Raw genomic sequence first — 23,144 nt, 5'->3', positions numbered from 1 at the left:
ACATTAATTACATTAATTAATTACATTAATTCTTTTTTTATTGTATTAATGGTAGTGATCACCAACTCAGACAAAGTAACAGAGTCTCTGAAACAGGCATCATAGGGAAGTGCATTAAAAGAAACTTTTAAAAGTAGGTTCAGAGTCCCTGATTCCTAAACATATATGTAAGCATATAACTTTGTGTTTTCAGTAGTCCATTGAATTTAATGGTTATTTATAGTATACGAAATTATATCATTAAGCAGATGCATAAGTCATTGCAATAGAGGGGCTATAGATTTTAAGAAACTTTTATGGCCATCCTATCTGACCTTGTGCACATCCCCAAGCACAGCACTGCTTCCCAGTTTTGTTCACAGAGCCCAAGAGCTTCCAACCAGCTGAAGTGGATCACAGTTCTGTTTATATACTACACTGGTTTTGTTTGTTTGTTTGTTTGTTTGTTTTAATTTTGCATGTATATTTTACAGTTCCATACATTATACTGCATAGTGACACCTTACTGCTTGTAAGGGAAGGATTATTTTGACTAATTATTCTGCCTAAGTCTACAGCCCTTGGTGATAATTTAGCACATGGGGAATATATTTTAATGTCAGCACAGTGAACACCCAGGATAAAGATCTAAGTAGGGGACAAAACTTCTGTCAGGCTCACGTGCTCTCATAATCTGTTTTAGTCTGAAACCAATGAATAATATTGACTAGCTGCCTTTCACGATTACTGATACATCTCTGACAGATGCCACCCTGCCAAGCAGAATGGACAAGAGCTGCTCAACGTGCTATATGTATTTCTTGGTGAAAGACTCAAAATCAAAAGATTTTGTCTGTATGCACAAGTGCGGGATTTTATTAAACTTAGGAATATATGCTACTTAAGGTTTTGAGGACCCCAGTAGAAATCCTACAAGATGTGTCTGTTGCGGGGTTTAGAAACCTGACCTGGAGTTTTGAAAATGACTTTCAGTCATGATAGCCTTACTTGTGAGGCAGGAAACAGCCAATGTACTCTGAGTACATGATAAATACCTGAATTGGACCATTTTTGTAAAAAATTGCTTCTTTTCCTTTGGTGATCACATCACAGGAAAACATAATTTATTTATAAAAATTAATTCAGTACCTCAGTATCTGTTGAGGCATTGTTTGGTTTCAGTAAAACTTTCTCCCAGTGTCAGGCTGTCCTGTTTACTGGTATGTTGAATAATTCATTTGAACTCTAGACTAGTTCATTTGACTGCAAATACCATGTTTCACATCAGATTTCTTTTTTTTTTCCACAGTGACTGACAGCTGTTTGAAGCAATAGGACTAATGGGCTTGCTCATATACAGGTGGGTGGGTCATATGCACTTCATTTTATTTCACATTGCTGGAATTGTTCTAACACTGAACAATGGGTGATACTTGCAATATATGGGAAAGGCTCGATATCACTTTTCTCAGTAACTGAAATCAAGATTGACTTGGCTTTAGTTTTTAAGTAATACAGTCACTGTCTTTAATATTTCTAATCTTGTGGTTTTGGTTTAGATTTTCTCCTGTGTGGGATGTGTGATCAGCATTGTGTTCAGGTAAAAAGATTTCTTAGACTCTAAAAGTGACAGCTCTGAAGTGAGCTATTACTGAGTCAGAGAGTTAAAGGGATGGTAAAGGTATGGGGGAAAAAAAAAAAACACCTGAGAAGATAAAGGGAATTTCTCACAGAGAAACTAGATTAACTTTAGCATTCCTGTTCACTGAGGAGAATTTGGAGGATTTTTACAAGTGGAACCTTTATTTCTGGCCAAAGTGAACAACAACAAATCCTATCAGACAGTGCTCAGCTAAAGAGTTCTGTGCAACTAAAGATCCAAGTGCAATGGTATCAGCAGGGGTGTTCAGTCTCTACCGAGAACTCCCTTTACACTTGCCAACTGCAAGACAGCTGCTGTGATACCAGTTTCCAAAGAGATATGGGCAATTGTTTATCCATAAGCCTGATGTCTGTACCTAACAAGTTTGCAGAAATTATAATAAACAATAGTATTACTGTACAGAGAGTAAATATGGTGTTTTGGGGAACACTCATAATGGCTTTTGTAAAGGTAAGTTATGCCTCACAAATCTGTTGAAGTAATTAAGAAATATGATGAGTATATGGATTGGGTGAAATCCAACCGATATCATTACTAGGACTCTCAAGAGACTTTTGACAAGGCCCTTTGCCAAAGACTTCTAAAGAAGGTAAATAAAGAAGGCTCAGACTACCCAACATATTAAGTGATCTGGAAAGTATATGAATAGTGGGGTGATGACATCTGCTGCTCTTCAGGGTAATAAAGACAAGGACTGACTCTGCAGAGTTGCAAAGAACCTTAGTTAATAAGAGGGAGAAGCTATACAAAACAGATGCAAAAAGTGAGAAAACAGGAAAAAATGCTGATGTTACCACTCATAGCTTTGGAATTACATTAATTGAGACCGTTCTGTGGAAGTGACAGATCAGTGCTATGTAATGATTAAAAAAGCAAAGTAAATCTCAGGAATTATTAGGAAAGAAATTTAGAAGAGAATAGAAAATACCATTATGCTGCAGTATAAATCTACGGTGTATCCACATCTTCAACACTGTAGTTCTGGTCCCTCTGTCTCAAAAAGATTATCCAGAGTTGGGAAAGTGTCAGAAAAAGGCAACAGGTTTGAGCTGAACATATGGGCCATTGTCAGAGACAGGTGACTGGATTTGATGGACTTTGGTCACTATGGCCATTCTTATGTTCAAAAATTCTTATAAGTTGAACCTTTGCTCAGTGTCACAAAAATGGTCATTAGGAAGAGAGGTTAGCCTTCCTGGAAAAAAAAAAAAATCAAGAAAGTGATAGTCTAGTGTGAAATATGAGACTCTTTTATGTCCCCTTATTGGAAAAATACACCTCAAAAGAAAAAGCATCTCTAAAAATAAGTTTGACTCACAGAAGGTGGATGTTTATTAAAAATCAAACACACAAAACTGAAAAGTGTTATTTCTTATGCTAGGATTCAGGCTCAAGAGAGGCTGTTTGACACCAAAGTGTTAGTGTTTCACGTAGAATACATGATGTTCTTGCTCCACAGATTCCTAACCAAGTGACTCTCAGTTCTGCGTCAGATGGCATGGAACTGTGCCAGTTATGACCGATAGAGGCTGGTTTCTCCTCAGTGGTTGGAAGGAGGTTGGCCTGTTGATTATCTTCTTGGAGAAGTCTGGCATCTCTTTAGTCGTCATAGCATGCTTCAAAGCTGTTCATGACCCATATTCAGAATCTCTTTCAAGAAAGCTTGGGCTGGCATAATATAAGTGACATTCTGGTACTCATGGGTGGATCTGAGTGAAAGGTCTCAAAGAAATCTGTCTTAGGATGTTTTCTTCATGTTTGTAAAGACTTCAGGTTACACTAAGTGAATCTAAAGAAAAGTTTGGAAAGCCTGTAGATTGTATATTGTGATACCTCAACTTCCACAACTCTTGTATCACCATTCCAGATTAAAACATTCGCTTTCTTTTTCCAGATCCCCTTAACCAGTCTATTCTTCCTCTTTTGAGAGAATCACCACTCCACAAGTCATTACAATCATTCACCATGTGCATGATCAGGAACATCTTAGTACTTGGAACATGATGTGAGCTTCAGTGCCAACGCATTGAATTCTGACTTCCATTGCCATTGAACACCTGACTTCAGCATTTGAAGATGAATGTTGAAAAGAAAACCTGAATGGTCTGGAGGAATAAATGAAAATGGAGCTCTGCACTTTTCAATAAGAGATCTTAATTTACAAGTCTGGAGAAATTATGTTTACAGAAGGAATCCAAACAGTATTGTTTTCTATCTTGGGTACTCCACTAATAAAGTGTCCCTTATAAATACCAAAAATGTGACATTCAGCTATTAGAGAGGAAGGGAAAATACTCTTGAGGATAGCTTTGTCCCAAGCACAGGGGCATCAATTACATGCCCAGATGTTTCTTTTTCAGCCTCTCACTCTTCAGTATTGATTTATGCATCAGTTTTGCAGATTAGTTCAGAAAGGAGGTGTGAATAAAAGACAATAAAGAATGATTTAGTCACCTGCAAGATGAAAATGAAAAAACATCTAAATTCCCAGCACTTATAGTACCACTTGTATTGACATACACCAGAAACATGTCTGGATGATTATATTAACATTTTGCTTTAACAATGATGTCATTGATGTGATGTGATGGAAAATCTAGCTTAGGAGAGTACCTCATCTACTGTGTAAGCTGAAGTTTTCAACAAGTTCATATTTTTTCAGTGTTGGACTCTAGTATGAAAAGTTCTATTTTAGCAAAAAAGTAAGCATCTTTCTTCATCGTCCCAGAAAGATTACACTGGAAAGTGAAAAGTGAAATCAGAGCAGAGGATGACTCAGTATAACCATTCAGCAGAGCTCTCTCTCCAGAGCTTAGCAAATAAGTCATTAAATTTCACTGAAACGCCCCTGGCTTTGGATGAAAGGACACTATTAGGACTGAAGATTTCACTGTCAGTCCTTCTGTCCGTTATAACTTTGGCAACAATCCTTGCAAACATTTTTGTTGTTATTACAATTTTTCTGACTAGAAAGCTCCACACACCTGCAAATTACCTCATTGGCTCTTTGGCAGTGACTGACCTTTTAGTGTCTGTCCTAGTAATGCCCATCAGTATTGCTTACACTGTCACCCACACATGGGCCTTTGGCCAAGTGTTGTGTGATATCTGGTTATCATCAGACATCACATGCTGCACAGCCTCAATCCTACACCTCTGTGTTATTGCACTGGACAGATACTGGGCTATCACAGATGCTCTGGAATATGCCCAACGCCGGACCGCTGGCCGAGCAGCACTCATGATTGCCGTGGTTTGGATGATCTCTATTAGTATTTCTGTGCCACCATTTTTCTGGAAACAAGTGAAAGCTCATGAAGAAATTGCAAAGTGTACTGTGAACACAGATCAAATTTTCTACACAATTTATTCCACTTGTGGAGCTTTCTACATCCCAACTGTGCTCCTCCTGATACTGTATGGTAGAATTTATGTAGCAGCTCGATCCAGGATTCTGAAGCCACCCTCATTATATGGGAAACGTTTTACTACTGCACACCTGATCACCGGCTCTGCTGGGTCTTCCCTCTGCTCCATTAATGCTAGCCTTCACGAAGGGCATTCCCATTCAGGTGGATCCCCAATATTTATCAATCATGTTAAAATAAAACTTGCAGATAGTGTCCTGGAAAGGAAAAGAATTTCTGCTGCAAGAGAAAGGAAAGCCACCAAAACTTTAGGCATTATTCTGGGAGCTTTCATTTTCTGCTGGCTGCCTTTTTTTGTCATGTCCCTAGTCCTACCAATCTGCCAAGATGCTTGTTGGTTTCATCCCATCCTTCTGGACTTTTTTACATGGTTAGGTTACTTAAACTCATTGATCAATCCAGTCATTTATACAGCTTTTAACGAAGAATTTAAACAGGCTTTCCAAAAACTAATACATTTCAAAAAGTGTTCATCTTGAAACTCCCCTGTTGTGTTACTGACCCTTGTGCAATCTTGCAGCCTACCTGGAAACTTTCTGTGCTTCTATTCCTAGGGTAGGAGTAGTAATTGCCATCTCTGCTGCTACCCTGTGCTGTGCATGTAACTGGGAACTTCTTGCCAATTTGGTACTTTCTGTCTGGAATTCTGTGTCCCAGAACAGAACTTGTCTGTGGTCTCTGCAGTGATCATTTGTGTATGTAAGATCAACACATGAAGTAAGCTTTGTAACAAGTGAAGGAGCGTGAACCTGAGAGCTGAGTTTATAGGATGAGATTACACATATTATCCAATTCTGCCACGTCTTTGTAACCTGATGGGAGGAAAATCTGTGCATATTTGCAGGACGTCAGTATTTATTCTGTATATAATTACCAATTTATGTAGGCTGACAAAGTTTCTGGAGAACAGGATCTGATGTCTACATTTTCTATGGCATGTGTCCTATCCATTTGAAATTGATAAAACCTGTAACTTTTTCAGAAGTTGTATGACACAGCCTGACTACAAGCAGCAGGGCACAGAAGGCGTAGTGCATATGTAAGTTCTGTGGATATTTCACGAATACTTTATTTATTTGAAACAATTTTTACACATTTTATCATTGATAGAATAGCCAGTGCAGGAATACTCTGAAATAAATAGCATGAAAATTATTGAAAAGTACCTCAATCTTATATTTCTGTTACTTAATTTTTTGCATGCACAAACTGAAACAGGAAAATATGTTTAGTGCTAGTGTGGAATGACTGGGACCTCAAATAAGAGCCAGAAGGTTCACTCCTTGGTGACAAGAAATGGGGAGTTACAGAGGAGAGGACGAAGTGACATATCAAGGAAAACTTTCTTAGTAATTAAGGTTGTTGGGGTGGATGTGACATCACTGTCTCTAGAAGTCTTTAAGAACTGGTCAAACACTTGTCAGAGATCACAATACACTTTATCTCTGGGATTATCTCCCCCAGTTGGCAGGTGAGAAGCTGGCACACGGAGGTCTCGGTTGAAGTCTCGGACACGACAGCACATCACGTAGTGCAGCCCAAATGTCATTCAACTTTTTAGAGTCACTGGGCAATTTACAGCAGAAGCATCATGTCCATACTGCATATGAGCAGCATGCATTGCTTTGAAAGAGTTATCCCATCATCCTTCTGACCACCCTTCCATTTCTCAGCCTGCCCAAATTCATCTCCACCATCCACTACTGTGGCCATCCCAACACACTCCACCACAGCCCAGGTCCACCACAGCTCTTCAGCCTCTCCTTTGCGTTTGCTGCACAGTCTTGCAGCTTCTTCCTGTTGCTAGTGCCACTGGTGAGGACTGGACCATAAAGTAATGCTCCAGGACCACCCACGTGCTGCAGAATCAAGCAGATCAGTTGTGTAGGTCACAGAATTGTGACCTCTCTCTCACAGTGCACACGGAGGGCAATTAAGGCTGCTCTGCTTGGGGGACAGCTCCTCTCCCCTCCCGAGAGTGAGCTGATCTAGCTCAGTCCAGCTCAAGAGATTTTGATGGTGGCACTATCTGGCCATGTCCACGCAGTCTGCTTCCAGAGTGTGTCCAGAGTGCCCAGTGGCAGTGATGGTTCTCTCGTGTGTGCTCGCTCCTGAACTGTGCTTGTGCATTGCCTGCACACATGTGAGCTGACACAGGCCACAGCCATATTGGGGAAGGAATGAACCATTAACTAGTGTAGACAACTGAGTTCTCACACCTGTGGCCAGGCCCTGGCACTATTTAATTTGCTGTTACATACATAACCTGTGTGAAGAGTTAGTGTACAACTTGGAGCTCCAGGCTCCCTTCTGGGCTGCCATCCCTGTGTCCAGGCCACTCATACATTCTACCGTTGTGGGACAGATGGTATGGCACCACCAATCCAGTGTTGGTCTGGTGGTAGCTCAGGTATGTAGGTAGGCATCACAAAAAGGTTGGTATAACCACCTCTGCTAGAATAATGGGATATAGAGTCTCACACTGGGCCTGCGGCAGGGGACCTATGTGACTACAGGAATTTGAAGAGTTACAACTCCAGGATCCTGCAGAGTTTTGTCACTCAAAGACCCATTTGTGGAGACTGGGGGAAGGTCTCCTAGCTTAACACAGGACATTGCATATCCAGAATATTCTTCTAAAGGAGAAGATTAGTTTAGAATAATCTTTTTCATCACAGGTCTGGGTGACACAGGTCTTCCTGGACAGTAGTGTCCCACATCAAGGTTTCAGTCAGCCATTGCGTTCATGTATTTAAAGAGCTGATGTTTAAAGATAGGCTTTATGCCCCTGGGTCCACATCACTGGAGCTCTTTACATCCTCTACCAGCTGTAAAAGGATTTGGAGGAGCCCGTCTGTTTCACATTGACACAAGACAAGACTGCTTCTAAAATGACTCATCAGCACTGCTACCAGTGGCTAATCTCCAGAACAAAGAGCACCCTGGAAAGTTTCCTGCCACCATACAGTAGAAGCACTAGTATGAGAATGCCCATGATAATGACATCCCCTTGTTCCTTCAGGAATCCTTTCCTGTCCCTAACAATTTAACCTGGGAGATAGTCACAGCCTGAAGAGTGTGTACTTCCAGAAGTCATGGGATCTCTGCAGATTTTTTTTCGCACTACAGGTAAAGGTTTGGGTATCTCAGAAGTTTCCCCTCCTTCACCCCAGGTGCCTTTTTGATGCTGTCCATCCTGCCTGCACCCTGTGCTTTCTGGACCCCTTTGTCTACTGTGGTCATCTGGCACAGCCCTGTGACCTGAGGTGCCCAGGGTACAGGGAGAGTGTCACACAGCTTTAGCTGCACAAACATACCTGGTTTACGTCCTGAAAACAAAAAAGACCCAACTAGGGCAAGTGGATAAAGGAGAAACCAAGTAAATGATAGTCAAGGTCACAGTCAGAAGCCAGAATGAAGGTCTGCATTCCTCAGGGACTTGAAGAAGAGAATCAAAGATGGTTTCTTCACCTCTCCTCCAGCAGCCTGGCCAGCATAGTGCTGGTGCCTCCTGCTTTGTACCAACCTCTGCTGAGAGCTATAACTGGCCTTCCCACTGTATGCCTTCATGCCACCTAAGGCAGGGCTTGCCTTCAGCCAGGTCCCTTATGAACTACTGATTCTCTTCTTACCCCATGTTTCAGGACATCAAGCTAGACCCCTTGGGTCACAATGTTCCTGCAACAACTTGGCAACAAGCCTATCACTTGGTTGTCCAAATGATGCCGAATTTTGGCCTGCATTTCACTTAGGGAACATCTCCACAGTGTCCTTCAGGTGGCCTCATGCCTGGTTCTAACCTTGAAATTAGAGGCTTGGAGCAGCTGATGCCAACATCTCATTAGAAATACTAATAGAAGCAATGATAGCAAGCGTGTCAGTCCTTGCTCAGATCTGGGGACTTGCAAAACATAGAATCAGTGTATTCAGGTTGGAAGTGACCTGTGGAGGTTGCTAGTCAAAAATTCTGCTCAAAGCAGGGCCAACTGTGACATCAGACCAGGTTACTCAACATTTTCTTCAGCCTTCCAAGGATGAGGATGCACAACCTCTCTGCGTAACCTGTTCCAGTGCTTGACTGTCCGCATGGTGAAAAAGATTTTCCTCATATCCAGTTTGAACCTCTTTTTTCAACTTATGTCTATTGTCTCTCAGTCTCCTACCAAACACTTTCTCATAGGTCCTGGGGGGAGTTGCTGTCAAGTTCCGTCACAGCATCCTCTTCTCCAGACTCACCTAGAGAGCAGAAGACACAGGGTCAAGTCTGTTCTCAAATAAGTAGTAGATGGTTTATGCACAATAGAATTACTTCAGCAGGTGATACTGTGAACTTTGTCCTTCAGTATCTGGGGAGTGACACTGTTTAAAAACAGGCTTCCCAGCAGAGTATTTTGGTTGTTGACTTAAGGGGTTGGCATTTCCAGGAAAGAGCTGGGTTGGCGTCAGTACCCAAAGCCAAGGAAAGTTCCCAGCTGAGAATCCTGGGACAGTAAGTATCCGTGCACAGGGATCTGGAGGCAAAATGTTTCCACAGAGTTTCTCCTGATGGTTCACCTGCCCAATGTGAATCATAAACCATAGCTAACGGTCCTCGAAGAGCCTTTGAGAGGCCAGTTAGTCCCATTCCCACTGCTCTATCTGGATCAACTACGCTTTTGTCCTTTTCCTGTCTTGCCTACTCTTGAAGATTTCCAATGCCGAACAGAATGGCAAAATACAGCAAAGGAAGATGATCCACCACTATTCTTTAGGTTTTTATAAGACCCTGTTTAATTCAAGAGCAAACAAGCTAGGCTCTTTCTTTGATCAGATTATACGCTAATTTAAAAAGGCACATCGTGACACCATTCTTAATGCTGGTAAATATTTGATATAGTGCTTCAGGTACTCATATTGGAAAAAACAGTGATATGGAACTGGCACAGGAAAACACTAGCTAAGGATCATAAATGGAAAGACAAATAACATCCCATAGCCTCTGAGTTGAAAGGAGGAGACTATCATGTCAGAGAGATCGATGTCCATATTTACCATGTCATTAACTCTCTGTGGATCACAGTCAGGAGTACACAAATGCATTTCACAGAAGGTACCCGAGGGCTGCATGATTTCTAAGTGCCTCTCCAGTGAAGCTCTTGCAATACTGAGCACACAGATAAGTTAAAACACATTTTTTTATTTGTATAGAAGTACATACTGTGGTTGTCCCAGTAGATAGTTATTTCAATGATAATATCGAATTTATTGAAAACAGAAGAAATAGCTACATAAAAGTCAAACCACATGTGTACACTGCAGCACCCTGCAAATAAATTTCAGTGCAGGTTATTCCTACAACTGGGGAAGAGGATGAGTGTCAGCAATGAGGAGTCACCATGACTCAAGGCTGGCAAGACAAGGAAAGTGGAAGCTGATCGGTCCTTCGAGGACAGGCCTGAATCTTGCAATGTGAAGGGAAGAATGTCATGGAAAGTGTGTGAGTTGAAGCAATACTGCCATGCTTACCAATCCAAAGATGGTTCCTTGTGAGTGAGGTAGGGAGGAACAAGTGCTGCATGTCAAAGACTACTCCCTCTTCAGTAAACCTTGAGAGCCCTTGAAGGAATGTCAGGAGGGATGCCTGTAGTTCCTATGCAACTTCCATTATGACAATCCAGCTACAGGTGCTCAGTAGCACTTGCCACTCAGAGGTGAGGAATTCCCAACAGCTTCAGCAAAGTTCATTTAACTTTTCTGAATCCTGTTTCAATACAGTCAAGATGCTTCTGCTGAAAATGCCCATGACCAGACACATATTCCATACACTTGTTGTCAATAACAGAGTTTGCATTTAGATTTCATCACTGGTGAAACAGAAGGAAGAAATATTGGTTAGTAGGCAGTGAAGTTAAGAGGTTAAGAGCCCTCTCAGCCAGATTTCCTCTAAGCCCTCTTGTTCATGTACATACCACCTCCAGCTTCTGGAGGCTACAGCCACATTTTCACAGCAGTTGTGTTGCCAGCATCTATTACTGAGAGGAAGGCCTTTTTCCCTAGCCTGTCAAGGTCCCTCTGAGTAGCAGCCCTGCCCTACAGCATAGCAATAGTATTCTCCAATTTTGTAATGTCTACAAATTTGCTGAGAGTGCAAGACAGCTCATTGTCCAGGCCACATTAAACACTACTGACCCTGAAGGATGCCCTTAGTAATTAGTTGCCAGTTGGAATTCATATTGTTGATATGACCCCCATCCAGCCAGTTTTTCATTCACTTCATACTCCACTTACCCAGTCCAAATCTCACCAACTTGCCTACAAGTAGACTGTGGGAGACCGTGTCAAAGGCCTTGATAAAGTCAATGCTACAATCAATCAATAAAACATCCAGTGCCCTCCTGTTGTCCACACAGGCAGTTGTCTCATTGTAGAAAGTAATCAGGTTGGTGAGGTACAAGTGGCCCTTGCTAAATCCCTGCTGGCTACTCTGGGTTATTTTCTTGTCCTTCATGTGCTTGGACATAGCTGCCAGGAGGATGTGCTGTCCAGTCTTCCCAGGGACTGAGTTGAGGCTGACCAGTTCATAGTTGCCTAGATCCTCCTTCTTGCCATTCTTGATGGCAGGTATGACATTTGTCTTTTTTTCAATCATCAGGAACTTTTCCCAATCGCCAAGATCTTTCAAAGATGATAGAAAGCAACCTTAAATTACATTGGCAAGCATCCTTGGCACCCTCAAATGCATCCCTTCTGGTCCCATGTGTAGGCCTAATTCAGCTGACATTTTTAAGATATCTGCTCCAGGAAGGGGCGAAACACCCCCTAAACTCAACTGACTTTAATAACAGTATTTCCACTGTCCAGGAAGATTGAAATAAGACTTGTATGGAAGAATCTGTAGTGGAGATGTCTAATGTATTCAGACAAAACCTGCTCTCAGTGTGTGCAAATCCTGTTTATTACTCCCAGCAACTGCCACTCCCCATCCTGTTGTTCTCCAGGTGAAGAGGAGATATGAAGAGGTAAAGAGGAGATAAAGCTGGTGAAGACCAATACGAAGATCCTTGGTCTGAGGAGGACAGGGACATTTTCACTGTAATGCCATAGCATATGCTTTTTGACCAAGAGGAAGATGGCAGCAGTATGAACTGAATAAGACATTGACCTGCTTCTGATGTTGCTGCTTGCTTCTCAGTGCCTTCGTTACTGTACCTTGGCTGCAGGCTCCTAGAGGAGGTAATAGTGGTATTCTCGCTGATCCTAGGAACAAGAAACGGTTACACACAACAAAACCCAAACCAAACCAAATTTATGTTAGTTGCTATATAGAGTGCTGATAATGATGTAAGACTAGCAAGCTATGCAGCACTGCTGCCCACACAAGCATGTATCTGTTTCTTTTTTTCCTGCTTACTGTGTTTAATAATATTCCTAAACTTTGTGTGGCACCTAGTACAGCCAAGGCTCCAGCTCTGTCAGGAGCTTTTAGTAACTAATTCAGTAAATATCAGGATCTTATCATGACTCTGATGTTATAAATACTTAAAGCCTGAATACCTGGAATCAGGTAATAGCAGGAGAATCTCCACTCCATTTAAAAAAGAAAGAAGTTTTGATTTGATAGATACCACTGGCTCAGAAAACAGTGGGCTGATTCAACTCACTAAACTGGCAGAAAAATATTCATTCTGCATTAATTTTCTGCCAGTTTAATGAACTGAAAAAATGCCAAAACTGGTGCAACAGAGGCAGCACAGACTCACAAGTAGTTTCAGAAGGAGGGAAGCAGAACTGCATGTTTCATCATCAGCAAGCTGTTAGATCAACTTAGACATCTCATTTAAATTCACCATAGAAACAGAACAAAGACAGAATAGCAAGAATGTCTCAACAGTCAGTTCAGGGACTACATGAACTGGAAGATGACTCAGATACACATTTTTAATAGCCACTGAGAAATCTGTTCTCTGTGAGCTTGTCTAATCCCTTTTCAACCTCATGCCTCTGGTGTTTGTGGCATCCTGTGGCCATTGACTTCTCACATTATCAAGCTGGGCATAAACTGCATGAGGTACTTTTGTTTGTTTAAACCTACTACACCCATATGGGTCCTCTGTTGTCAGACATACTGACAGCTTCTGCTGCTTCCCCATATTATTCATGATTTTACGGGCATTTGTCATCTGCCCTCCCCCCATTATCTCTGGTCACATCTGCCCATATTACTTACACCCTGTACCCTTGGAACTAAACAATCTTTTCTATCAAGTACCATAAGACGAGGAGGCTTCCAGTCCACAGCGACAGTCTTCCAGGTAAGAAAGAGATTTCTGCTTCACTCCCAGCTTTAACCGACCCTGCTATTCCTATCTGCCCACGAGCAGAGCGGTCCCCAGCCCACCCTAAGCAAGTGCACACTACCAGCAGTGTAACCTCTGGCATACCTCCTCCTCCACTCCCCTTTGTCCCTGCCCCCTCTTCCCGTTCCAGCCTGTGTAGTTCCCCCCAACCCCTCCGGTCCCCTTTACTCTTCAGGGTGAGTTGGGCTCCCCTACTTTGCTTCCATCTTCCCTGCCAATTGTATACCCTTTGTTCAGCACCTCCCCAGTCCAGCCAAGAGCTAGGTCTGCCTCCTCACCTTGTTGTATTCCCCATTCCACTTGTCCTTTTCTGCCCTTTTGTCTGGTGCTTCCATTGACTGCACTAAGTCCCCATGAATAAAAAACAAACAAAAAAATTGCTCCTTTTCCTTAGAGAAGCCTTATTTCTCCTCTCTTTCTCTAGGTCATGTATCACATTTCCTTGGCCGGGGTAGAACTTTCTAATTCTCTAACCCCACAACACTAAGCTTTTCCCCCCTGCCCCGAGATATCTGCCTAGGCAGCTGCAGCCCTGTTGCCACAGCCACTGTATCACCAGCTGCAACCATGCCACTTCGTCTCCCACATGGATCCAGAGGTCTGACATTTGTCATCTCTGGTTTTCCACTCACTGTCTCTTCCTCACACTGGAGTCCCCACCTGGAAGCTGGTTCAGATGACACCTTGCTGAAGAGTTTCTTTCCCCCCCTCTACTTCCCCTCAGCTCAGTTTGTTCCCCCACATCTCCCTCGTCTGCCTCCCATCACTCATGCTGTGTGGCAAGAACTTCACCCTCTGCCTTGTGCTCTCCTTCCAGCAGCAGTTCGTTGTCCAAATGCTGCTGGCATCTTGCGGCACAGGAGGCTGAGGAGGGTCCATAGTGAGCATTCTGCTCTTGATTGCATTACTGCATCATGAGGACTGACCAAGGCATGGGGCATGGTTGCACTGGCTGTCTCAGCTTGAAAGGATGGTTGCTGGGTTTCCAAAACCCAAAGCAGGGTGCTAGCACCACTGGTAGAAACCTGTCCTCCCTAGATGTCCCCACAATGGCTACTAAGTAGCCCACTTAGGTGCCAGCAAAGGTCCTGCACAGGCTGCTGCTAATGACAATGACCAGGTGGGGTCCACACAGGTGGTATGGAGGATACACTAAGGAGAAGCCTGCCTTGGGGAGACACATTCCCTCTTCTGTCCCTTCCTGTCTCATCCTCTCCTGATTGTTGTCCCCTGAAGTCCCCGAGTCCATCTCAGTGCCCAAACTTCCATCTTGATAATGATGGGGGCTGAACAAGGATGGTGAATGTACACCATGAGACTCATGACTCCTTTCTGCCCAGGGATGAGGCTTTCTCCACAGCACATTAGAGTGAACCTGGGAAGAGGTCACTGTCCGCGTCCTCCTGGAGGCCATGGTGCAGGAGGTCTCAAAATCCTTGGTCAGTGCTGGAAAAGGATTCACCCCTGGGCTTCAGAGAGAACTTCCCTTCAAGAGTTGTGACTTAGCTGCCATTTCCAAAGTTGAACCTCTGCCAACCAGGGCCCAAGAGCAGCTCTGGGCCTTTAGGACGTGCCTGAATGGTGAAGCCTTTTGGTGAGCATCCAGCACACAGCAGCTGAGCCTGCCAATGGTTAAGGGTGCCAACCAAGCCCTGCTGCTGGTCCTGCTCATTACATACAGCCTTCTACACCTGGTACACACGATGGTGGTGCTGAGCCTGGTGGCACGGACAGGCCCTTTGCCTAGCCCTTGTCCCAGCCCGGATCCCCCAGGCGTCCCACCACCAATGAAGAGCCAACATGTGCCATATTGTCAGGTAGCAGCAATCACACAGCTTACACAATGCCTTCCTTGTCCTTGGGGAGCAGTTCAGCTTGCTGAATGGTTTTCCTGGTCACAAGGGTGCACCATGATTGTCAAAAACCATCATCACTAAACAACGCAGGGTCTTGCATGATTCTTTGTACTAACAAGATATGTCCCATCACTATCATGTTCTCACCACTGCATTCCTGCAGGACACTAATGTCAGTGCAGCTCCTGAGCCTAAGAGGGGGAGGCAAGAGGGGGAGAGAAGCCATTTCCACCAAAAAAAATCTCTGTGAGGAAGTGGAGAAGATGTTAGCCTCATACCTATGGACAAAGGTGTGCTGTTATTTACACACCTACACTTCAATGCCAGGCCCAGGGTATGTGCACTTCAGCAGGTGTTGACCACAGAGATTTTATCACGGTGAATAGACAGGACTGCACTGGGGAAGAAATGCTCGGCCACTGCACACTCAGAATCTCTCATGGGTGACTGCTCTCTGGGGCATGTTGGCCTAATCAGGCTTAACACTTGTGTTTGGATGAAGAGAAACACATCCATTTTCTACCAACTGGAATACATTTATATTTTAAGGTTAAACATCTTGCAAAATGTTTAAGCCTCTCTAGTGCAAGGGTGGCTTGTCTCATGTGCCCCACCTGGTGCCCACAAAGGCTGCTCCTAAGTTCAGGCCAGACAGATGCCATCTCTTGGCACTTAAAGCCATTGAAAATCATGGGCTTTGCACAGTACTCTTTCTATCCAGAAAGCAAATGCTGGATTTTTTCCTGGGCTCACTAAGGCTGTGTTTACAGTCACCATGAGGTCTACACTTTCAGACACTGCCATAAACATCTATCTACTGCAGACAGCCCATACGGAGCATGCTGGAATATGCCTTTCTTCAACCACTTGCCAGAGCCTGGCAGCCATTTTGCATCCACCTGAAAGACCTGTCCCAAGAACGCACCCTTTTAGACCTCCTCAGAATGCTGAAGGACTCTTCATATCCAGTTTTGCTACAGACACAAAATGGCATGGACAGATTTTCTTGAAGAATCCCCATTATAGAATCCTACCTTCATATGCAAGTGGTGGTTGTACCTGCAAGACTGATGCTGCTGACTGATGACACTGGGACCTGCCCAATGTCATCACCATCGGATACTTCCCATTATGCTGACTTTGCATATGGGGTGGTCCACCCACAGCATCTCTCAACTAATTGATCCAGAAGATTTGTCCCACATCCTCTACTTTGTTCGTACTGTGAGCAGGTTCTGCAGGACCAATGCCACCTTCACCTCTGGCCTTATAATCAGAGGTTTTGGTCTCCAAACATCTCAATGCTTTAAACTTCTTCATGTTCTCCATATTGAGAACTTGATATGGAATTGGATCTTCTCTATTTGGCTGCACCCATCTATCACCTGGAAAACCAATGGAAACCAATTATTATCATCGTCATTATGGAAACCAATGACGATAATGGGAAGTAGATTATACCTGAAGAAGGGTATAAAAATATGCCAAACATGACTTCCCCAACATTTCTTCAGGTTCTTCTTTACTCAGAGGAGGCATTGTTGTGATCCCCTGGCAGCCTCTAACAGAATTTTCTTCCCCTCATTTGTTGCATGCCTTTTTGAAACACTTACGAATCTTTTGTGCCAATATCGTGCTGCAGCAATGAGTTTCACCATAAACTCTCTACAGAAAAGTACCCAAGCACAGCCCCATTCCTCTGCCAGCACAGCAAATCCACAAAGCCCATGGAAGGCACCCTAGGCTCTAATGTACACAACTCCCGGCAAGCTTGGAGCACATGCATTTAGCATATGCTGAAATAAAAAACTACCTTTTTTTTTTGCACCACAGAGCTCATGTAACATGTGCCTCTGCTGCTGAACACCGGTGTGCCTGTGGAGTTTCAGGAAAGCAACTACTTTCCCCAGTTAGAACGACTCTATGCAAGCCCTCCTCAGTTTGCCTGCATGTAAGGTCTTGTTCATTCTTTGTGTGAGCTTGGATTTTAGCTGTAAACCTAGAAAATTCACATTAAAGTGTTCATTCAGAACAAGTATATTTCAGGCTGTGCTATGGAAAGAGGACTAAATATTTTAACTCAATATGACAGTATGGACAATATTCTACCAGACCGCTACAAACCAAATCAGCTAGTGCTCGAAGCATCTTCCTCTGGCATTATCTGAAATAAAACAGCGTTGGAAATATAATTTTAGCTAAGGTACCTACTGGCAAAAGGGGACGATGCATTCTAAGACTGCGATGTCCAGCTGTGCAGCCGGGAGGCTGGAAGTGCTCACCAGCCACTGACGGGATCCTCTCGACTCAGCTGGGCAACATCAGCCCAGTGCTGTACAAAAGCATTGAGCCACCGCTCCTCTGTGCCTATCACTGCACCGCCCTCCAGGTCAGCGTCACACGAATCCTGGGGCTTTGCTTACAGCTGAGTAACACTCTGAGCAGCTTTTCCTGGTTAGTGCTGGAAGGTCTCTTGTCTCCAATCCCATCTAAGTATCTTTGGGCCGTACATACCAGAGGTGGAAACAACCACTGCTGGGTCCCTCCGTGACTCAACGCCAAGTCTCAAACTGCCCCAGAAGTGACACAGGAGTTGGAACAAAGGCCCTGGAGGACAAACCTCTCCGTGTCTTCTGGCATACAGCTCTCTGCCCTGTTCTTGCCGAGATGGGTCTCTTGTAAACACCCCGTCTGACCGGGCTAGGAGGGAGTACCAGTGAAGGTACCGGCAGTGCCCACCCTGCCAACCGGCCCATTCAGAGCCCTGAGGTGGTGGCAGAACCCGAGCTGGAGGCAGCCCTGGCAGGAGCCACGGGAGGGACTCGGTCTGGAGGGCTGTCGTGCAGAAACCTACCGTGACACCAGTCATCAGGGCCTCACCTGCACCCTGCACTCCGTCTCGCAGCCGTCCCACAACACCCACCCCCGGGGCGCTGCTCGCCCCCTCCTCCGTCTCCCCGTTTCCCTCCTGGAGCTCTTCAGAAGGCAGCAGCCCCTCGGCGCTAACACGAGTTTACCTTCCCCCCCGCCTGCCGAGCGCGGCCCAGGCCGTTCCCCCCCAAAATGGCCGACGCTCCCTCACCGCCCTCTCCTAGAGCCGGGGGAGGGCGCCGCGGAGCTGCACCGCGTTCGGGCCGGGCCCGGCAGCCTCCGCCCCGCTCTCGTTGACGTCAAGGACCGCCCGGTACCGCGTTCCTCCCCTCATTGTCAGCGCCCGCACCCGCCGCCTGAGTCCGAAGCCCCCGGCGGGCTGCGGCTGCCCAAGCCCGGGCTGTCCCGCCGGCTAGAGCGCGCCGCGGGCGGGAGGGCGGGAGGCCCGGCCGCTCCAGCTGCCCAGGTAGGCCGAGGTGGGCGACGAGGGTGCGGAGGGGGGGGTGCCGCTGCAGCCCCACCAGACCGACGGGGCGGGGAGGAATTTGAGGCATCCGCTTTGTCTCCGCGGACGGCAGACCGCCCTTCCCTGCCCGGGCGGGCGCCGCAGGGCCGGGTCGCCCGCGGTGTGGCGGCGGCGGGGTCTCCCGCTGCCTCCACACCGCGGGCGACCCGGCCCTGCGGCGCCCGCAGGGGCCTGGGCTCCCGCTCGGAAATGGAGCCGCCGTCGGGCTCTTTCCGACGTGACCGGAACAGCCGCTTTCCTGACCGGAGAGCGGCCCCGCCAGCGCCAGGTCCCCGCCCGGGAAGGGCACGGTTCCTTAGGGTCTGCTGCGAGCTGCCTTCAGAGAAGGTCTTAAACCCGTTGGTGTTCATCGTTGGGTTTTGGTGTAGTTGAGATTTTGGAGGTACCAGACGCTCAACGCATGGGATTTCTGTGACTAACCATTATTTTTTTTTCTTGCTGCAGCCACATACTCCCTTTCCTGTTGCTTATTTTTTCTGAATTTCCCCTTCTTTCCCTAGCCCACCACACATTTATCATATAATTAATAATGTCCTCCCTTTTAGACGTGAACTTTTCCAATGCTCTGCCTTTGTTAATCACTTTAGCCTTCTTTGCTCCCCTGTCGTGAGGTAATTCATTGATGGAGTGTCGCAAAACCTTTCTTGTTCTCTTCATAAAATTTCTTAAAAGTACCACATTGGCTTTGCCAGGTGTCCCACGTGCTAGTATGAGAAGCAAGTGGAATAGCAGACTTTCAGTGGTTGTCCTTGGTGACCGTGGTTTCATTGCAAATCTGCCTTTTTTTTTTTTTTTAACCTTCTAATGCTACATCTGAAGCCGTTAAACCAATTAAACACGAGTTAAAGTGACCGTCCCAACTAATCAGCGTATTCGAGTTAGGTGCAGGGGGGTTAAATTTTAATTGGTACATAAATTCTGTTAAAATCTCCCACAAAAATCATGGGAAAGAGTGCTAGTCTATGCAGTGTGCATTGGGGTTGTTTCTTATCAAGTCCTTAGCTGAGAGCCACCCAGACAGGCGAGCGCCTCTCCAAGTGGTACCACACAGTGGATGACAGTGAAAGAGGGAAGTATTTTTACAACCCTGGAGTGGTCTCAGGCATTCAGAGTTTAGGGAAAAAATGTAGTTAGTTACCACATGCCTACAGTCTCTTGGCAGAGACACGCATCTCCTGGCCTGCTGGGTAGCGAGGAGGGACAGTGTTCTTCAGTGTTTCTGCTCCCTGTGTGAGTACAAAACCATCAGCTATGTGCTCTGGTCAGTTAATGCTGCCAGTGGCCAGCTGGTACATTTCAGCAGGGGCAGCATGCTCCGTGGATGTTTTGCGTCCACGGCACTCACAGAAGCATAATTCCTCCATTGGGTCGGCTCCACGGTGGTAAGGACGGTGGAAAGCGGTCAGCACTGGCTGCCAGGCTGACCCCTCCGCCCCAGGGCTTCGTGAGGTCCAAGAGAGTGATGCTCACGCAGGGTGCCTGGGGTGCAGGACCCCTCCTGGGCTTGGGGCCCCCTCACTGGGATTGCGCCCTGGCAGCTGGGGCTAGCTGGGACAGCCAGCCCCCTGTACCAGGCCAGGCACTGCAGGGAGGAGGAGGAGGACGTGGGGAGCTGATTGCTGTGTTTTGGACGTGTGGCTTAAAGTTCCTGCGGGCAGGAGTGAATCTGGGGTAAGGGGGTGTAGGAGAATGGAGCAATTCAAGAGCAGGCAGGTCCCCTTGAACTAACTGCTATGCCTCGATTCTGGTCTGAACAGCCCTTCAGCCTCAGCTTCCCCATAATCCTAGACATGGTAAACTTTCTTCACTACAAGGCAATCTAACTGATTTCTACTTTCTAGGAAGTCAAAATAAGTTACGGCAATATGGGCTCTTCGCTAGCCCTCTGGCTTTCTCTGTGCTCTGAAAATTTGGCCCAACTGAGAGTAAGTTACTGAATTTATTTATTGAATGTGAGTTAGGAAGTGTAGACAAAACCAGCTCTTTTTAAAAAAAAAAAAAAAAAAAGTACTCTGTATTACCAGAAATGGTAATGTTTAAAAGCCCAATATGACTTACAATCTAGACCGTGGTTGGTTTGTTGGGTTTTTTTGTTAAAATGGGTTGGTGATTATATCTTTGAGCGTGACCTTACCATAATATTGTACACAGGCGTGCTGAGGTTGTGCTCGTCCTCTGTGAAAATTTTCCTTCCCACCGAGGGCTGCAGTTGGTGAGGAGCCGGATGATATGTGCCTCCTTCCTCATGGAACGTTTTTAGAAAGACATGACTGAGCTAAATGACAAAATAGGACAATTTTGACACAATTGTTGCACTGAAATGAAGCAAATAATCTTCTTAGAAGGCTATTTGGATTGGAAGATTCACATGAAGGTGATGATTAGTAGCGGCAATAGGTTTTGCAGTAACTAGTGCAATGCAGGTCATAAAACGTATTGGAAGGGAGAGTGCTAGCTGTGGTGGTTATGGCTTTGTTAGTTACATCTTTGTAAGTCTAAGGCCTGTTGTAGTGTTTTTGCCTTGGGTTATGTTTGAATCTGCACATGTGAAGTAGAAAGCATGAGTGTTTTCAAATACTTGGTGACAGCTGATAGGCAAGTGTTGCTTGCCAACCCTTCCTGCATTCCTGGTGCTAGTGGTCTGCTTCATTCTTCTATACTGTTATTCCCTCTGCTTTAGGCAGGCTTCATCTTTAGAGGGCTTTGAGTCCTTTAATTTGATCCCCTCTTCTCTCCGTAGTCAATGAAGGTGGGATTCATCTCCCCGTCCAAGCTCAGCTGTTTGCCAGGCACCTTCCCCTGATGGTGAGTGCGGCCATCCACTGCAGACACTGCGGACAGCCACATCTCTCTGGATTTGAGGGTTTAGAGCTGGTGACAGAATCAGTTTGGTGGAAAACCCACAAACCATTTGCCTTTGATTGTCCAGATTTAGGAGCCTTCATAACCACCCTGACTCTGAGAAGGCACTGCAGGCATGCCATTCCTGTGGAGTCGGTGGGGTTTGGGTTGATTCAGCAGCCTGAAAATCAGAGCACTTTTTGAGATTATCAAATATGAAGTGTGGCATTGGATGTCAGCCACCAAAATGTGGCAGTTCAGGCCTTAATCTTTTTGTGTCTCTGGCTTTGTCTTTGTAGGTTTTGGCAGTGATGTTCCCCTGAGGAGGCCCTAATCTTGGCAGATAAGGGATTGTAAGGCATAGTTCATCCCTGTGTTCTTTAACCCTCACCAGGGTGGAGTAAGATATGCAGGTGCAACAAGCAGCCTTACCTGAGTGCACCGGCAGCATACACAGAAGCATAAACACCATGAGCAGGAAGTTTCTGTTTCCTTCTCTGTAAAACAGAGCTGAGACTATTTCAGTGGTTTCTTGCAGTGGTTGTGCAGCAAATTTAATATTTGCATTCCTGAACATTTAAGATTCTCATAGAAACACAATCTGGAAAGGTGAATGCACTGCTACAGTAAAGGGCTGAAAGGAGAGAGGGTGTTTAGAAAGTATGAGTTTTAATGTTGTATTTAGCAGTCAGCCTGCTATGCAGCCTTTTGCCATGAGAGCTGGATAAGCTCTGCTGATTATGGAACCTGTTAGGATCCACACCAATAAGCCCAGGAATGAAATAGATCATTTATTCACTTAGCTGTGTATTTTGGCAGTGTTATTCCTATAAAGTGTAAGGAAACATTAGCTGATAAGTTTGTTTCTGTGTGACAGTGGGCAGATGAGAGCTGCTGCTTCCTGCTGCAACTCTGTCAACTTGGAGGAAAGACAAGGATTTTCACATCCTCTCGAGTCACGGTTTTGGGAAGCGCTAGGTCAGTGCAGGCGGGCACTGTGGCTGGAGGAGGTGGCTTTGCCTTTCCCCTTTTCCTGGCTGCTTTTTCCTCCCAGTGCCCTTTTCATCCCTACCCCAGGTGACAAAACTCAGTGCAGCTATGTGGAGGGAGCTGATCTGAGTGAAAATTTACCATCGGACTCCACCCCACACTCCCTTTAACACTGCCTAATTCCCAGGCTGGCTGCAGGTTTGCTTTTGTCTGGCCAGGGGAGGGAAGCGCTGGGCTAGAAGGTATCAGGTGCAGTGCAGGGCCACCTAAAAATGACTGTAAAACTGCAGTCCGAGAACCTGGTCCGAAGTCTCTGAGGTCATATGTGCAGTGATAGCATCCCCTGAGCATATTAAGCATTGCCGCCTGTGGTTATATCTCTGCCACCACCTTGCTTTCGTGGTGACTTTGGACGTGCTGCTTTTGCAAAGTTCCTGCTCACATGAAGTGCTGTCCAGGTTTGGGCAGCAGGAGTACAGAAGCCACATTTAGAAGAATTCAGTGGAAAAATTCCTGTTATTAAGTCCCAACAATTTTGGCCCTATGTATAGCCCATGTAAGTTCTGAGCCGTATCATCCAGGGTCTGATCAGCTGTATTGAAGTTGGGCAAGCAAAATGCACTGGTCTTCCAGCAAAATGCACTGGTCTCGTGC

The 23,144-nt window shown here is 45.4% G+C and overlaps 2 protein-coding genes and 1 long non-coding RNA gene across 4 annotated transcripts in view; 2 read left to right on the top strand and 1 right to left on the bottom strand.

Annotated features, from left to right (window-relative positions):
- Positions 1–337: 337 nt before the first annotated feature.
- On the top strand, positions 338–6,232 carry HTR1D (5-hydroxytryptamine receptor 1D). Its single transcript, XM_075774236.1, has 2 exons — positions 338–1,579; positions 3,537–6,232. Exon 2 carries the CDS (start codon positions 4,413–4,415, stop codon positions 5,547–5,549), a length of 1,137 nt encoding a protein of 378 aa, XP_075630351.1. The 5' UTR covers positions 338–1,579; positions 3,537–4,412; the 3' UTR covers positions 5,550–6,232.
- Positions 4,323–13,501, bottom strand: LOC142604851 (uncharacterized). Its single transcript, XR_012838696.1, has 3 exons — positions 12,212–13,501; positions 10,576–11,724; positions 4,323–9,306 (listed from the first exon to the last, which is right to left on the bottom strand). It is a non-coding gene; the product is annotated as an uncharacterized LOC142604851 (long non-coding RNA).
- A 4,932-nt stretch (positions 13,502–18,433) lies between these two features.
- Positions 18,434–23,144, top strand: part of LUZP1 (leucine zipper protein 1) — a 44,041-nt gene continuing 39,330 nt past the window's right edge. Inside the window, exon 1 of one of the 2 annotated variants that reach the window (XM_075774228.1) lies at positions 18,434–18,599. The gene's annotated coding sequence lies outside the window, so the exon portion shown is untranslated. Of the gene's footprint in view, positions 18,600–18,861; positions 19,042–23,144 lie in introns of those variants that run through there. The other variant, XM_075774230.1, reaches the window with a different exon arrangement.

Source organism: Balearica regulorum, chromosome 22 (genome assembly GCF_011004875.1).
Source record: "Balearica regulorum gibbericeps isolate bBalReg1 chromosome 22, bBalReg1.pri, whole genome shotgun sequence".
NCBI classification, from domain to species: domain Eukaryota; kingdom Metazoa; phylum Chordata; class Aves; order Gruiformes; family Gruidae; genus Balearica; species Balearica regulorum.
This window is presented reverse-complemented; position numbering and strand designations above follow the sequence as displayed.